Genomic DNA, 17508 nt, shown 5'->3' with positions numbered 1-17508 from the left:
GGCCGGGTGGAAGGGAGCTGACCGGATGTGTCTAATGAGGTACCTCTGGAGGAACGCCTGGAAGTCCCCCGAGGTGAACGCTGCCCCGTTGTCCGAGACTATGGTGTCCGGAATACCGTGGGTGCACAGGACCCTGCGTAGTGCTCTAATGGCTGCTGCTGACGAGGTAGACCCTACGGGGATGACCTCTAACCATTTTGTGTATGCATCTACAATGATTAGGAAGATCTGTCCCTGGAACGGCCCGGCAAAATCAATGTGGAGCCGGGACCACGGTTTCCTTGTGGTCTCCCACCGTGTAGCCGGGGCGCTGGGTGGATCCGGCCGCGACTCCTGGCATGTGCTGCATCTCCGGACCCAGTTCTCTATCTCCCCATCCATCCCCGGCCACCATACGTAGCTCCTGGCCAGGGCCTTCATTCTCACTATGCCTGGGTGTGTTTCGTGGAGTGATTCCAAGACCCGTTTCTGTAGAGGGGGGGGGACTACTACCCTGCTCCCCCATAGTAGGCACCCTTTGTGGGCTGCGAGTTCCTCCCTTCGCATTTTGTAGGGTTTGAACTCTTCCCGCATGTCCCCCTCTGGCCACCCCCTCACCACCCAGTCGAGCACCCGTGCTAGGGTTTTGTTTTTTCCGGTGGCTCTAGCCACCTCCGCCGCGTGGAGGGGCTGCTCCGGAAGTGACTCGATCGACATGACCTGGTGTGCTGGGGCTGGATCGGGGCCTGTGTCAGGGAGCGGCAACCGGCTGAGAGCGTCCGCGTGACCCATTGCCTTGCCCGCCCTGTGTACCAGCGTGTAGGTGTACGAGTTGAGGAATTGATTCCACCTCAACACCCTCTGGGACAGGATTTGGGGGGTTTGGCGGTCTGGGGCCAACAGACCCAAAAGCGGCTTATGGTCCGTCGCTATTGTGAACCGGCGCCCATACAAATAATCGTTGAATTTATGGACCCCCGCTACTATGGCCAGGGCCTCCTTGTCGATTTGCGCATAGTTCCATTCCGCCGAAGTCAGGGTGCGTGAGTAGTATGCGACCGGGACCTCCCGGCCATCCGGTAACTGGTGCCCCAGGACAGCGCCCACCCCGTACGGCGATGCATCGCATGCCAGGATGACCGGGAGGCGCTCGTCGAAGTGGTGCAGCACCGCGTTGGAGACCAGGACGTCCTTAACTGCCTGGAAGGCGGCGGCTTGCTTCTTCCCCCACACCCATGGAGCTTTTTTGTCCAGTAACTGGTGTAGGGGTTCGGCGAGGGCCGCCTTGTGGGGTATGAACGTGTGGTAGAAATTGAGGACCCCCAAGAAGCTCTGTAGCTCCGCTTTACACGTGGGGGCAGGGGCTTGAACAATGGCCCTAGTCTTTTCCTCGGTCGGGTGGATTCCCTCCGCGTCCACTGCGAATCCCAGGAACTCCACCCGCGGCACCCCCAGCATGCACTTCTCCCTTTTAACTTTTAGTCCAGCGGCTTGAAAACGGCGGAGCACCTCCCGGAGGCGGTTGCGGAATTCCTCGGGGTCCGGGGCGGCGATTAAAACATCATCGAAAAACGGCTGGACTCCGGGGATCCCTTTAAGGAGAGCATCCATTATACTCTGGAAGATTCCCGGAGCCACGCTGACCCCAAACTGTAACCTGTTCACCCTGAACGCCCCCCTGTGGGTAACTATCGTCTGTGCCTCCGCCGTTTTGGCGTCCTCCGGGAGCTGCTGGTAGGCTTGTGCCAGGTCCAGCTTCCCGAAAATCTTAGACCCCGCCAGGGCTGCCAGCACGTGGCTGACCACTGGCACCGGGTATGGGTTGTCTTGGAGCGCTTTGTTAATTGTGCACTTGTAATCTGCACATATCCGCACGTCTCCATTTGGTTTGACCGGAGTCACTATGGGGGTCTCCCACATCGCGTAATCGACCGGCTCCAGGACCCCTTGGGCTACTAGGCGGTCCAACTCTGCCTCGATCTTGGGCTTCAAGGCGAAGGGGACCCTCCTTGCCTTGAGCCGGATTGGTCTGACCGTCGGGTCGAGCGGTAGGGAGATGGCCGGGCCCTTGTAACTACCCAGCGTCCCATCAAATACGTCGGGGAACTCTCCGCACACCTCCCCGAACCCTCCTGCTGTGGCTGTGCGCGCCACCTCTATTCAGATTCCCAAGGGGCCAAACCATGCAAGACCCAACAGGGTGGTAAGCGGCCGCTTGACCACCAGGATGTCTAGGGGGCCTTTGAAGGACCCCCGCTCCACCAGCACCCGTGCCCACCCCGCTATTTGGACCGGGTTTTGCTGGAAGTCCCGCAATATGAAATTTGCTGGTCGCAGCTGCAGCCCCTGGCCGGGGCGTAGCCTTCTCAGGGTCTCCTCCGCTATTATGGAGATGGAGGAGCCTGAGTCCACTTCCATGGTGTAGGGGGCCCCGTCTATGAGGACCGCCATCGTTATCTTGTTGGGGGTGGTCAGGGGCAAATTCAGTACCTGAAGTGAGGTGGAGGCTGTGGAGTGGGACTCTGCGGCCTCGTGGTGTGCGGTCGGTCGCGGGCGGTTGGGCTTGGCTCGGCAGGCCCGCGCTATGTGGCCGGTCTTCCCGCAGCTTCTGCAGTCCCAGGTCCGGTACTGGCAGTCCCGCCGATCGTGGGGGTCGCCGCAGCTGGCGCATTTCGCCCTTTCGCTGGTGCGCTGACTCGGCCGTTCGTGGGCTCGGGGGCGCTGTGGAGCTCGGGCGGCGGGTCCTGCGGCGTGTCGCGTCTGGAAGGCTTCTCCCTCGTCCTGGTGCTCGGGGTCCAGCTCCTCGTGGTGGGCGGTCTCGGTCTTGGCCCGGGGAAACGTCCTGGCGGTCCTCTCCCACGCTACCGCCTCGCTGAAGGCGCCCTGGAGGGTGAGCTCTTCTTTGGCGAAGAGCTTCTGTTGGAGCCTTTCGTCGCGGAGGCCCCACGTGAATCGGTCGGCCAGGGTTTCCTCCAGCTGGGGAAAGTTGCAGTTCCCGGCGAGTTTGCGGAGGGCCGCCAAGTAGTCCGCGGCTGACTCTCCTGCGGTCTGGTCCCTTTTGTGGAACATGAATCTGCGAGCCACCCGTGAGGGCTGCGGCAAGAAGTGGCCCGTGAGGAGCCTGATGATCTCCTCGTAGGATTTCTCCGCCAGGCGGGCGGGCGCCGAGAGACCCTTGGCGATCTCGAACGTGGCTGGCCCGCAGACGCTTAGGAGAACATCCCTCTTTGCTCCGGCGTCGGTGATCTTGTTGGCCCGGAGGTAGAACTCGACCCGTTCCGAGTAGGACTCCCAGCCCTCTGGATTTGCAGGGTCGAAGGGCTCGAGGTAGCCGGTGATTCCGCCCTGGTTGGCCATGGTGGCGGCGGCGGTCGTGTCCGGTCGTTCGTTGCCCAAGATCTCCGTCGTAGCCGATGAGGCTAGAATCCCATCCTCGTCGCCACTGTAAAGTACCAGACTTGGAGACGAGCGTACGGCAACATAGTTTATTCCATGGTACAATACAAGATGGAGAGAGCGAGCACGCGGGCCGGATCCCGCATATATACAGTTGCCGGACTATTCTCCCTGCTGGCCGGTCCAATGCCGACCAGCCGTATTTCCTGCCACAAGCTGTGATTGGCGGATCGTTGCGCCCAGCGCGGAGGCACCTGGATGTTTCTCAGTTACCTCCGCGGCTGGGGTGGACTGATGTCATTCTGCTGTTGTGGCCATTATGAACTGGTTGCGCTCTGCGAACGCCATACACTACAGACTCCCTGGGTGGACTGGGTGAAGAGAGTGGACAGAGTGGAGGCACAGATTTGTTAAAAGTCCTTGCTCTGAGGATAGGATTGCCAATCCCCAGGTGGGGGCAAGGGATCCCCTGGTTTGGAGGCCCTCCCCCCACTTCAGGGTAATCAGAAAGCGGGGGGAGGGGAGGGAAATGTCTGCTGGGTACTCATGATTCCCTATGGAGACTTATTCCCATAGAAAATAATGGAGAATTGATCCGTGGGTATCTGGGGCTCTGGGGGGCTGTTTTTTGAGGTAGAGGCACCAAATGTTCAGTATAGTATCCAGTGGCTCTCCCCAAAATTCTCCCTAAGTTTCAAAAAGATTGGGCCAGGGGGTCCAATTCTATGAGCCCCCAAAGAAGGTGCCCCTATCCTTCATTATTTCCTATGGAAGGAAGGCATTTAAAAGATGTGCAGTCCCTTGAAATGTGGTGGCCAAAACTGCCTTTGGAGTTCATTTATGCTTGTCACATGCTTGCTTCTGGCTCCACCCCAATGTCTCCTGGCTCCACCCCCAAAGTCTCCTGGCTCCACCCCCAAAGTCCCCAGATATTTCTTGAATTGGACTTGGCAACCCTATCTGAGGAGAAAGGCTCTCTTGGTACTTATTCTTTGAAGGGAACAGAACTCTGAGTGATAGTCAGTCATGGGGGTGGAGACACAGGTTTGATAAAAGCCCTTGCTATGTGGAGAAAAGACTCTCTTGATGCTGATTCTTTGAAGGGAATAGACTTCTGAGTGAGTCAGTCATGGCATCCATTTTTTGCTGACCATGTGGTCCCCCCTAATGGGACCAAGATAGAAACCTTGTAACTTTTAAAGATCATTAGTGCCTGCCATATTTTAAACATCAGTTAGGGTATATCTAGAAAAAGGAAACAGGATTGTGTTTATGATCAATTTTCTTTTGAAAGTTATTTGCTGATCTAGTGCTATGCTTAAGTATGCTTGTAAACATTCTATTTCTAGTAAATCCTTTTTTTTTTTTGATGCTGATCAAAAGTCACATAGATTCTCCACCATGTTGGGCATGCTATTGCAGTCACTGTTTCCCCAGGGGAGCCCCAAAGCAGTATTTGGTCCATGTAGTATCCAGTCAATGGGTAGCAGGAGACACCAAGGCCAGGCCTCAGAACTAGGAGGGGAAACTGGGAGTCCTGTTCCTCCCAGTGGGAAATCCCCCCCCCCAAAAAAAAACAAGCAGGGGGTGGCAGTGAGTACCCTAGTGGGAGGAAGAAGTAACCCCCTACAGGAGTTGGCGATGTCAAGGACAGAGGTGGGCAGAGCAAGGTCTGCAAATCAAAGCAGGCCTGTTCTGCCACACGAGCAAATGTAGTTCCGGCTCTAGGCATTTATTAGTACATTGCAGAGATGTTTTATTTTTGTTGTTTTAGGTTGCACTGAACTCAACTAAAGTAATGACATATTTCTTCCCAGCTACATTACTCTGTCATTCTGATTAATAACATAAAATGCAATTATATTGTTTGCTTTTTCATTTCCATCTCTTTTTATAGTCTCGTGAAATTTCCTGCTTGGAGGTGGAGGTTAACATGGAAAAAAAGAAGAATGAACCAACAGGTTATTATTCACTTTTAAATATACATATTCAGTTATTCCAAAACATTTTATCATTCTTTTAGAATTCTGCCTTTTCAACATTTCCAAATATATGCTTTGGTCATTTTGTCATTTTTCATCTGCTTTTATTTTTTCCCCCATCTAACTTATAGTTTATCTAGTTTGCATTGATAATGACAACCACCAAAGGTGGAATTCTAGCAGGAACTCCTTAGCATATTAGGCCACACCCCCCAATGTAGCTGATCCTCCAAGAGCTTACAAAATAGAGCCTTGTAAGCTCTTGGAGGATTGGCTACATCAGGGGTTTGGTCTGATATGCAAAGGATCTCCTGCTAGAATTCCACCCCTGACAACCACTAAATAGTATGTAGCTATGGTGGGCTTTGGCTATAGTTCTTCCTAAACACTAGCAGTGCATTCATCCTAATCAGTTGCACCCTTCTAAATCCATTACATTCTGTGGGATTAGAATTCTGTTTAGGATTTTGTGTAGGATTGCCCTGTTAATTTTGCAAAGTGGTACACATAGTAGACAGCTTTCTTCAGTTACAGAAGTATTCAGTTGTGCAAAATAACATGATCAGGGAAGCGTAACAATTTCAGCAATGGTAATGTGTAAACTATGAATAGGGAATAACAGTACATTAAGGGGGTGAAAGAATGTGAGCTATCCCTTCTTAATCGTTTAATTAACGAGTAACCTAAATTCCAGGTTTACAGTTGTCATATTGTGTGGGATCTTTGCAAAAAACAATTACAATGAAAGCTGATTTCCTGAAAGGAATTCTTCTTGGCTTTAAAACTTAATAATGCTTGATGAAGTTGATAAGAGCTGCATTCACAGTGAGCTCAGTTTTTTGCTATGATACAATGACTGTATGATTTGGGTGTGGAAAGCCTGCAATGAAATGCCTGCTGAGCTATGCAGCTTGTTGGGTATATCTCAGTGTAACCTATATGATGATGAGGAGGATGCTTTTTTAATCCCTTAGAATTGGCAGATTCTTGTAATGCGAAGCATCCCAGTCACTTCAAGAATATTATCAGTGCTTCTTACAGAAGGAGAAAACTGGCAATGAGTTACAATCTTAGGTATAATAGAGGGCTTTTGTAAACATTGGCCAAACTAGACATGATCCCATCAGTCTGTGATTAGTTTTAAAGACTGCTGTGGGATAGGGTGCAGATTGGGGCTATAAAAATGAGAGAGGAGGATTTTCAATCTTGCTTTATCCACCTTTTTTCTCAGACAAATACAAATGGCTGCCATTTGCCTCAAAGGAACTATTGATGGGTACCATATAGATACCTGTGTGTTTTACACAGCTGAGGTGGGGGCTTAAGAATTATTTATATAAGAAAAATGGCATGGCATACAAAGATTAAAGACTTCTGCCCCCTGCAGCACAATCATAATTTAGGTTCCAACCATTCTTCAGCCAACCTCACCCCTCCACAATATCCATTCATGGATCTACCATCTTTGTTTCTGGTTTGTACCATAGGGTATAACATGGTGGGGTGATGTTCTGTAGAATACTAGCCACTGGAAAATACAATATTTCCTCAGCAGTGACTGTGACATTTTCCTGAAATGAGATTCAATATGTGATCATCCTAGAATAAAACTACATTCCCCATCAGTCCAAATTATCTATTGGGCTTAATTTTGTATTTATTTATTTAAAACACTTATTCACCACCTTTTTATCTTACAGGAACTCATGGATTACAGTGTATAAATAATAATAAAATACATAAATCTACTAGTTAAAACCAGTAATTTAAAAACATCAGGAATTCAGGTTTGTGAACTGAGTGAAAAGATATCACCAGAGGAATAACAACTGGGGTTTCTGATGTGTTTTCCTTCCAGATAAAAGCTTAACATTCACTGTGCAAGGATCATGTGAAGAAACAGAGAAAGTTTTACTGGGATCTGCTATGCACCCCACTGATCCTATTGTATTTCACTACATAAAATATCAGCAATCTCTGTTGGAAATTGAATTATCAAAGAAGTTATGTGTCATGTGCTTTGTACGTATTACATCCATTTTATTTCTTTGTTTGGTTAATTTGTACCCAGCACTCTCCCCAATGGAGACCCAAAGCCGTTTTAAAAATTCATAAAGCTATTTCCATTCCACCAGTTCTTTCAGTTTACAGTATAATATTAGTCATATGGCATAACAATAGTCATCCACCACTATTAGCTAGGTCTATGATTTAGGAGATTGGTAGTGCAATCCTAAGAGCACTGTCCTGGGAGTAAGGTCTCCCTTACTGAATAGACCTTAGTAGAATTCAGAGTAGACCTGCTTAGGAGTGCTGGAGAGTAGGTCCTGATGCAGGTATAATGATAACACAATTGGCCTCTTGTGGTCCTATGACCATAAGCAGCAACCACTCAAGATTCTCCACAGAACTCCTTTGAAGCCTTTTGAATCCATATCTATTGTGTAACATCCTGTTGATCTTGGCATCCATCAGAGCCACAGAGGCTGGCCTTATCCTGCCACAGTCTCAGGTAAAACAGAGAGTTGGGGGCAAGGAATTGCTTGGGCTGAGAGTCAAATCCAGAACACTTTTGCCTTTCTTGATCAGCATAGCTGTTGATAAAAGGGTTTATTGTGCCATATGAAGTCCGGCCATTGGCATTCAAGTGTCATTTTTGGGTGCAAACTTCAGTCCAAATTAATGTAATTGGAATGAAGAACACAACTTTATCCCTTTGCCCATTTTGCTGCATATCTGACCCGTCCACATACCTACTGCGTTCTGGGCATTGAGGGATCATCGTGAATAGCATGGAGGTGAAGTGAAGTCTTCCGAGGGAGAAGAGCACAAGCAAAAATATCTCTCCTAGCAATAGTGGTGCTATACTTACAACATAAATGCTGTTTTGCCCATGCAATAGTGTCTTTGGATTCTATCTCAAATACCACAAAAAGTCTTGTGTCACTCTAAAGATTAAAAAAATGTATCGTAGAGTACACTTTTGGTGGGCCAGAGCTCATTTTGTCACATACATTAAGTGGTCACCTTAAATTAGTAAGAATGCATCCTAAATACATAGAGTTGGGTATTTTTTTAAAGTAAGCCCGAAATTTCAAGCAATGCAACAGATAACAATAGTGTGACACAGCACTATACAAAGTAGAAATAAGTATAGATCCAATCAGGGTGTGTGTGTGTGAATAAACATAGTAAGATTTATAAAATTAATAGCTACATAAAGAAAGGCAAATTACTTCCTGTGGTGATGCACAATCTCCTAAGATCTGAGATATCATCAAATTTGCTAATGAAATCCAATCTGGAAATCTGTTTCAGATTTTCCCATACACCACTGCAGGAAATGATGGCTTCTCTAGCAGATAATTTTGAACTGGAATTCATTAGCAAATTTAACAGATTTTGGTGGGATTGTAACTTGCTATAGAAAGTGATTACCTGTTGAATGATGTGAAAAGTATTTGTCTGCTGAACAATTTTCCATATCTTGGTGCATGTGTGTGTTTCCTTTCAGCCCACCTCTAGCAGAAATACTAGTGCAGAAGAAAGAATTTGCCTCACTTTGCCTCTGGACCCACTCTCTGTCAAAAAGGAGATTGTCGTAGACAAGGTAAATATTTGTCAGTGTGGAATAAATGCCAGAGAGCACCTAGGACATAAAACATAGAAAATCAATACATAGCCACTGCACTTGGGTAATCATAACAGATTTAAGTGTACCTTATTTTATGATGGACTGAAGCCAATGAGTGTATATTATTCAGGTGGGCAGCTGTGTTGGTCTGAAGCAGTTGAACAAAGCAGGAGTCAAGTTTCACCTTTAAAACCAACCAAGTTTTTATTCAGAATGTAAGCTCTCTAAGCACACTTCCTCAGATGAAGGGATCAGGCATAGTGGCTGGAATACATGCAGTTTGTTGATTAAGAGGGCAAACTAACTGATCACATGGTCACATAAAACAGTGTGGCTTGGCCATTTGGTCTGGATAGCCATAAAAAGTAATAAAGTTCCTTGCCAAATGGTGTTTCTGCGGGTCCAGAGGCAAAGAGGTAAATCACAAAAGGACATGTATATCCTAGTTGTAGTCCACTCAATCTACTTATCAACATAAAAATAAATTTAACCCCCCCCATCAATCTATACATTATAAACATCATTCTAGCCTGCCATTAGAAAACAAGAATATATAAAATGAAAATGGGTTAAGTATATGTAATAAGATAAATAGCCAATATCCGTTATTTGAGTATGTCAATATAAAACATTATTCTGATACACTATTATAAAAGAGAAATACATTGGAATACTGTGGATGTACAGCTATACTCACTGAGAGTGGGTTTAGCATATGTAATGAGATAAAAAACCAATATCCCTGTTCAGTCCTGGGGAGGTGTTTGTTCCAAGTTTTATAATAATTTGTAATTCAGCCATTTCTATCTCCATTCTGTTCTTGAAGTTCCTTCACAGTAAAACAGCTACCTTGAGGTCACCCATTGAATGCTTTGGAAGGTTAAAGTGTTTTCCCACAGATTTCTCAGTTCTGTAATTCCTAATGTCAGATTTGTGTCCATTTATCCTTTGGCGTAGGGTTTGTCCTGTTTGCCCTATGTAGAGAACTGAAGGGCATTGTTGGCATTTAATAGCATATATAATATTGGAAGATGAACAAGTGAATGAGCCTGAGATGGTGTAGTTAATACTGTTGGGTCCAGTGATTGTTTTGTCTGGATGTATGTGGCGACAAAGTTGGCACTTGGGTTTATTGCAAGCTCTGGTATCAGTGTCCATGCTCAGATGAGATGTTGTATTGTTGTGGGTGAGGAGTTGTTTGAGATTAGGGGGCTGTCTGTGTACAAGAAAAGGTTTACCCCCCCAGTACTTTTGAAAGAGAGCTGTTACTGTCCAATAGAGGTTGTAAGTTGTTGATGATACGTTGAACTGTTTTGAGTTGAGAGTTGTGTGGGACCACAAGTGGTGTTCTGTTATTATCTCTTTTGGGTCTGTCTTGTAACAGGTTTTCTCTCGGTATCATTCTGGCTTTGTTGATCTGTGTCCTGACTTCATCAGGTGGGCACTTTAGTTCCAAAAACTAAAGTTCCTGTTGTAGATCCCTCAGGTGGGAATCTCTGTCAGCAGGATTGGAGCAAATGCGGCTGCAGTGTAGAACCTGGCTGTATACAGTAGATCGTTTGGTATGTTTTGATGGTAGCTGGAGGCATGCAGGTATGTTTGTTGGTAAGTAGGTTTCCAGTATAAGGTGGTGTCAATGTGCCCATTGTTTATTTTTACAGTGGTGTCCAGAAAATGTATTTCTTTCATAGACTGGTTCATTGTTAGGTTGATGGTAGGGTGAAAGTCATTAAAAGCCTGGTGGAATGTGTCCAGGGCTTCGTTACCATGTGTCCAGACCATAAATATGTCATCAATGTAACACAGGTATAAGGTAGGTATGAGTGGGTGGGAGTCTAGGAAGCGCTGTTCCAAGTCAGCCATAAAGAGAAATCTGTGGGAGAACACTTTAACCTTCCAATGCAGTCAATGCATGACCTCAAGGTAGCTGTTTTACTGCAGAGGAACTTCAAGAACAGAATGAAGAGAGAAATTGCTGAATTACAAATTATTATAAAACTTGGAACAAACGCCTCTCCAGGACTGAACAGGGATATTGGCTTTTTATTTCATTACATAGCTAAACCCACTCTCAGTGAGTATAGCTATACATCCACAGTATTCCAATGTATTTCTCTTATAATAGTGTATCAGAATAATGTTTTATATTGACATATTCAATGGATATTGGCTATTTATCTCATTACATATACTTAACCCATTTTCATTTTATGTGTTCCTATTTTCTAACGGCAGACTAGAATGATGTTTATATTGTATAGATTGATGTTGATAAGTAGATCAGGTGCACTACAACTAGGATATGCATGTCCTTTTGTGATTTACCTCTTTGCCTCACTTTGCCTCTGGACACGCAGAAACAACATTTGGCAAGGAACTTTATTACCTTTTATGGCTACCGAGACCAAATGGCCAAGCCACACTGTTTTATGTGACCATGTGATCAGTTAGTTTGCCCTCTTAATCAACAAACTGCATGTATTCCAGCCACTGTACCTGATCCCCTCGTCTGATGAAGTGTGCTTAGAGAGCACACAAAAGCTTACATTCTAAATAAAACTTGGTTGGTCTTAAAGGTGCAACTTGACTCCTGTTTTGTTCAACTGTATATTATTCAGTATTATACATTCATTATACATTTACTATTGCACAAAGTATGGATAATGTTGCTTAAGAATATTATTTTATAATAATGTGCAGCACTGTAAAAACACTTTTTACAGATTGGGCATGACAATCTCTTCTTCCAGTGTGGAAAAACTATCGGTTACATAATTACATATGGGAAAATGTGCAAAATCTCACCAAACAAGATACTGTGGGTATCATATGGAAGGAAGGGGAAAAAACGTAGCATTGTTGCTACGTTTTTATGGTTCTTGCATACTAGAATGACATGGGCACTACTTCCAAAAAATGTGATTAGAACCTGAGATACCTTGTCCTACCTGATAGCATGTGCTGTCTGAAACCACTCTCAATTCATTTCTTTTACTTTGAATTTATGCTTGTTTTTATATTGCTGCTGTTAGCTTTCTTGCACAGAGTCTAGTTCACTAGGGTTGTCAAGAGAACAAAAGGTTTCTGTGTATTTTCAGAGAAAAACAAGATGTTGTGACAGATTAATTGCTGCTGCACTGTTCTATTTGCTCTTTTCCTCATAATATCTATGATACAGTTTGTGATGTGACATCCCAACATTACAAGTTTTCTCCCAAATGGGAAATCCCTGAGCCAATAATATGAGGTAAATAGGTCAGACATACAAGGTTAAGATGCCACATCACATTAATTGAGATTTCTACCATTACCCCTGCGAGATCACAGGGCTTGCAAACTAGTATTGTTTTGGAAGGAGTCATTGTTTATTTTAGCTGCTTTGTGAGTGTGTGTCCCTTATTAATAAAGCCATGCTTGGAAATGCTATCAAAACCTGACAAGAGACTTGTGGGGGTATGACAAATTACACTTCCATTTAGTGGAAGCGCATCTGCTGGGGAACCCACTGAAGGCAAAAAAGAGGATGAGAAAAAGAGGAGCACTGCACCACTGTGTTTTTATTTATTTATTTAAGGGAATAGGAATATCTCCAGGCTCCAGCCCCAAAATCTCCAGGTATTTTCTGAGTTGGACCTGACAACCCTCACATGCTTTTAGAACCACAGGTTTGCAATCATGAAGATGGCTTACAGCCTTTCCCATGGATAAATGCCACTTGTCATTCAGGTCATAGTCCACAGCAGCCTCAGTGTGCACCACAGTTAGTTCAGAGTCACATTGGTCTGCCAGGATACAGCACTGCTCAGAGTGTTCCTCCAATAATGCATGTCCCTTTCCCTCACAAATATTGTGTAGGATGACACAGGCTATGATCACAGACGTCACATTCTCCTCAAACACAGTGAGAGGTGCAGAGACAGGCCCACAACTAGGAATTATTCTGTGAGGGGGCACTGAAGGGGTGTCTTTAATTTCCCGTATGTAGCACTCCACATCAATATAATTTTTACCTTCCTGAGAAACCTGTCTGTAGATCATTTAATAACTGTCTGAATTTGGGGTGAAGATGATTTCAACTTAACCTGCATGGAAACTAAGAGCTGGGTTGTCATGGAGGGGAGCCAGATGTGGGAGTTGATGACAGTTGCATTTCCATTACTGCACTATCACTGGTTCCTTTATTTTAAAAATTAAATGTTGAGCAGGGCAGAGTAGAGGGGGAAGATGAGAGAGAAGGGGGCAAATCCCAACTTTACAGTGATGTTTTAATGGGATTTTGAGAAGCTCCCCTTTGTTTACCAAGGATGTTTGCAATGTCATGGATGGGTTTGTGGGCGGACTGGAGGATCTAATGGTAAAGGCAACTCTCACACAGTGGTCTGTGTAAATTCATTGTAAACAGCACACTATTGCTGCACATCAGTAGTGATACAACAGTCCAAGCATGTTAATTTCAATTCCCAATATTCCTTGGCACTCCACAGGCTTGTATCAAAAAGAACCAGTTGTGGGTAAAGGAATAACATGGGCTATTTAAAGTGTAGAACTCTTAGTCCTCCTTTGTAAGATCATGGGCATGTGCAGGTGTTGGAATGAACCACACAACACGTGTGTTGAGGAGAAAATGCTTCTGCCTTGCCTCTCTGAGCAAGGGTTTATTTATCTCTGCCTCAGTTGCACCAGAAATAAACCAGCTTACAGCACTGAACAGACAAAAGCACTAACTGGAAGACATACCCCCCTTTACCATGAGGTCGTGTCTGCCTAGTCTACAGAAACTAATACCAGCTCAGCAGTTGTCAAGAATACATGTGTCAGCAAAAGGAAGCGTGAATACGAGTGTAAGATGTCTGCGCCCTTTTAGCCTTTCAGACACAGCGTGGGCGGCTCAGGCTGATATGCCAAATGTGTGATCCACCCACATTACTGTCCTCAGGCTTTGTGGGGTCTGGGAGCTCAAGCGGGTGAGCCCCACATGCAGGGTTGACATTCCACTGAAAATGCTGGCTCATTGAATGTTTTGGCTGCAGGGGGGAAAACCTTGAATGCTGTCATTCATACTTAGAAAGGGACATGAGGAGTGGCTCATGATTACTACCCACCCCAAGAAAAAGTATGTGGAGGTAGCCTAGTGCCTCAAGGTGAGTAGTTATCTCCACACACCAGAGCAGTGCTACTCCAAATGTAAGAGGATGAAGGTGGCCTTCATGGATAGCCTGAGATGAGAGAAAGAACAGTAGGGGAAAAATGGGGGGAAAAGAGTGCAAGAAAGAAAAATGAAAGGAAGGAAGGTGGACAGAATGAAGTAAAAAGACAGAAAGAGATACAGAGAAAGAACGAGAGAACGAACAGAAGGGAGAGGTAAGAAAGAGGGGGAGAAAGGGGTGAGAGAAAGAAAAATTAGAAGGTAGATAGAATGAAAGAAAAAGACAGAGAGAGACAGAGAAAAAATAAGAGGAAGAAAGGGAGAGTTATGGAAAAGTTGGGGAGAAGGAAGTGAAAGAAAGGAAAATGAAAGGAAGGAAGGAAGACATGGAGACAGAAAATGACAGGAAGACAAACAGGCAAGCAGGAAGGTAGGCAGCCATTAGAAGCCTCCTTTTCACCTCCTCCCACTTGCAGGTGTGGGGGAGTGAAAGGGAGTCTTCCAGTGGCTCCCTGCCTCTTAAATAGCACACAAAAGAGGAAGCCGTGCAAAGAAGCAGGGAATGAAAAAGCACAAAGCTCATGGCCAACTACTGCAAAATTGTATAATATAAATAGGAACAATAATTAAATACTTTCAAAATACACACATTTTAATGCACATGAAGTTGCAAATTCACAATGCTGACCAGAACTAAAACAGTCACCGCGAAGACCACTCCACATGAAAGTTCCTTCGTGATTTAATGTAGATTCCTTTATGTCAGACGAATCTGTATAGCTCAAATGTCCCAAAGTTGGAAACCAAGGCGCAACAGCAAACCGGTAAACAGACCGTTTCTCACGAGACTTTGTCAGGTGCACACGTGGTAATGGGACTACTTTCAAAAGATGGAAAAAGCCATACTGTAAATCAATATCTTACAATTCTCCCCATCCATTGCATCATAACCAAATATTAAACCCAGAAAAGTACAATTTCTAGACTCACCTAGTGATACAATCACAGTTGCTTTTCGAGTCAAGCATACAATGCTGGCATCTCCGAATGCTCAGAAGGAATGTCCAAAGCGCTCACAATCTTAAAAAGACTAATTGGCATCAGCTGCGACATGCCACACTGTTTGCTTAATGATTAAACTTTCCTAAATTACTGTGCTGTGTAATCTAATAAAAACATGTGATAGAATCCTAACCTATACCTTTAAATACATTCATGCAATTCACATGTATTACCTCCTATATACATTATAACAACCATTGTTCTTATTTATTCACCAACACAAAAGCACACATATCTGCCCAGAACGCTGACTCGGCTCTACAAAAAAAAAGCTAAATCCAAACTTAAATTTAGACCCTCAGGTGCCTATGGAGTTCATCTGTAAGAGTGACCAAAACAGTCTCCATCCCATGACGGGGGCAGAAGCTGGATTGAAATGGGTCCAAGGCCAATAAGTTATCCAGCAAGATCTTGAGTTGTTCTGCTGCCACCCTCTCAATTACCCTACCCAGGAATTTTGACTCAATTCTAGCTTATGCACACCATATTATCAATAACATTTTTATTTATTCTTCCTAAAACAACTTCCTGGCAAATGTCAACAGAGGATCCAGAGGATGAGGCAAAGCAGGAGGCGGCAGAGGAAGTCCAAGCACAGGGGAGAGGACAAGAGAGGAAAGACATGCCGCTTGGCTTTATGGTGTATTCTTCAATGCCTGTCTTCCTCTGTAGCAGGCAGAGCAGTACCAGCAGTCCTTCCCTAATGATAGACTGATGCTTATGAAACACATGGCTGATGATGCAGAGGGCACCACACACCCATGCATTGCTGTAAAAATCAACCACCATCTTTTCCCCGTTCAGGGCTTTCTAGGGCAATGTGGAAAGCCCCCACCAGCAGAAACCCCACTGTCTGTGCCCTCTACCATCCCCATCCTGGGTCAGGAAGGAACCAGTGGCCATGAGACCAGTGAGTCTGCCATGGGGGCAATCCAGTCCCTGGAGAAATGCTGCATGGATATTTGTGAGTAACAAAGGGGGAGGGGATCTCTGCACTGAAGACATTTACCTGTCAATATAGATGTAATCCACTACCCCCACACACACCCTGAAAGAAAACCAGTGAAACCCATGGAATGCAGGCATGCCTGCAGCAGCAAGAAACTCAGGAGGTTTGAAAGGGAGGTTGCCAGGTTGAACCACAACATGAACAGATAAAAGTGGCACCTGGAACTGGATTTGCTGCTTTGGGTTTCGGGAAGGCAGAGTCTGTATTGTAAATAGTTTTACTTTTTCTTCCTTATATTGTAGTTCATTGTAGGGGGGAATACAGTTGATAAAATAGATTGGGGAGGTTCTGCTGTTTGTATATAGTTATGATTTTGAAAGGTGTTCTTTCCATCCCTTTGTTGTATTTTCTGAACTTTATGTAAGCCATCAAAACAACAGTAGGTACACTATAAACTGAGACAATAACTTTTATTGAGCTCAAACCATTACAGAACCATATCTGATCATGAGTATACCCAGTGTGCATGTAAACTATAGATCTGACTGAGCCCTCTTATGGCCAGCACATGGATGTTTATTGGAAGCAGCCCCAGTCACATTGTCCTGTTGCCAAGGAGAGGGTGGTCTGTGTAGCTTGTTCGGTGTGGGGGGTTCATTGGATCACCTCTTTGGCCTCTGTCTTGTGCTGAGACTCCCTGTTGCATTTCCAGCATTACTTCACCAGTCACCTTGAGGACTGACAGCTGCAAGCATTACATCCATGGAATGCATGGCAGTCTAGTCTTCTTTCATCATGGTCATGACAATGTTTATCTTCTGCCATCAAAGAGTTCTTGTGAATGGTTCCTCATCCTCTTGAAGAGAAGTGATAAGTGGAGTGCCTCAAGGATCTGTCCTGGGGCCTGTTTTGTTCAACACCTTTATAAATGATTTGGCTGAAGAAATAGAGGGAATGTTTATTAAATTTGATGATACTAAATTGGGAGGGGTTGCAAATACAGTAGAAGACAGAAACAGGATACAGGATGATCTTGACAGACTGGAAAACTTGACTAGAACCAATAGAATGAATTTTAACAGAGATAAATGTAAAGTTCTGCATTTAGGTAGAAAAATTCAATGCATGGTTATAGGATGGGGGAGACTTGTCTTAGCAGTAGTATGTGTGAAAAGGGTTTAGGGGTCTTAGTGGACCATACACTGAACATGAGTCAACAGTGTGATGTGGTGGCTAAAAAGGCAAATGCAATTTTGCGCTGTATCAGCAGAAGTATAGTGTCCAGATCACATGAAATGATGGTATCACTTTACTCTGTTCTGGTAAGACCTCACCTGGAGTATTGTGTTCAGTTTTGGGC

At 45.1% G+C, this 17508-nt stretch overlaps 1 protein-coding gene across 2 annotated transcripts in view; it reads left to right on the top strand.

Annotated features, from left to right (window-relative positions):
• The window catches only part of LOC132590042 (cytosolic phospholipase A2 epsilon-like), a 139498-nt gene that overhangs the window by 56761 nt on the left and 65229 nt on the right, over positions 1-17508 (top strand). For both annotated transcript variants that reach the window (XM_060262879.1, XM_060262878.1), the window contains exons 7-9: positions 5273-5336; positions 7216-7379; positions 8872-8967. In XM_060262879.1, the coding sequence (XP_060118862.1) occupies positions 5273-5336; positions 7216-7379; positions 8872-8967 (324 nt within the window). The remainder of the gene's footprint in view (positions 1-5272; positions 5337-7215; positions 7380-8871; positions 8968-17508) is intronic.

This window comes from Heteronotia binoei, chromosome 21, assembly GCF_032191835.1.
Source record: "Heteronotia binoei isolate CCM8104 ecotype False Entrance Well chromosome 21, APGP_CSIRO_Hbin_v1, whole genome shotgun sequence".
NCBI lineage: Eukaryota > Metazoa > Chordata > Lepidosauria > Squamata > Gekkonidae > Heteronotia > Heteronotia binoei.
The sequence above is the reverse complement of the archived record's forward strand: the minus strand, read 5'-3'. Positions and strand labels throughout refer to the sequence as shown.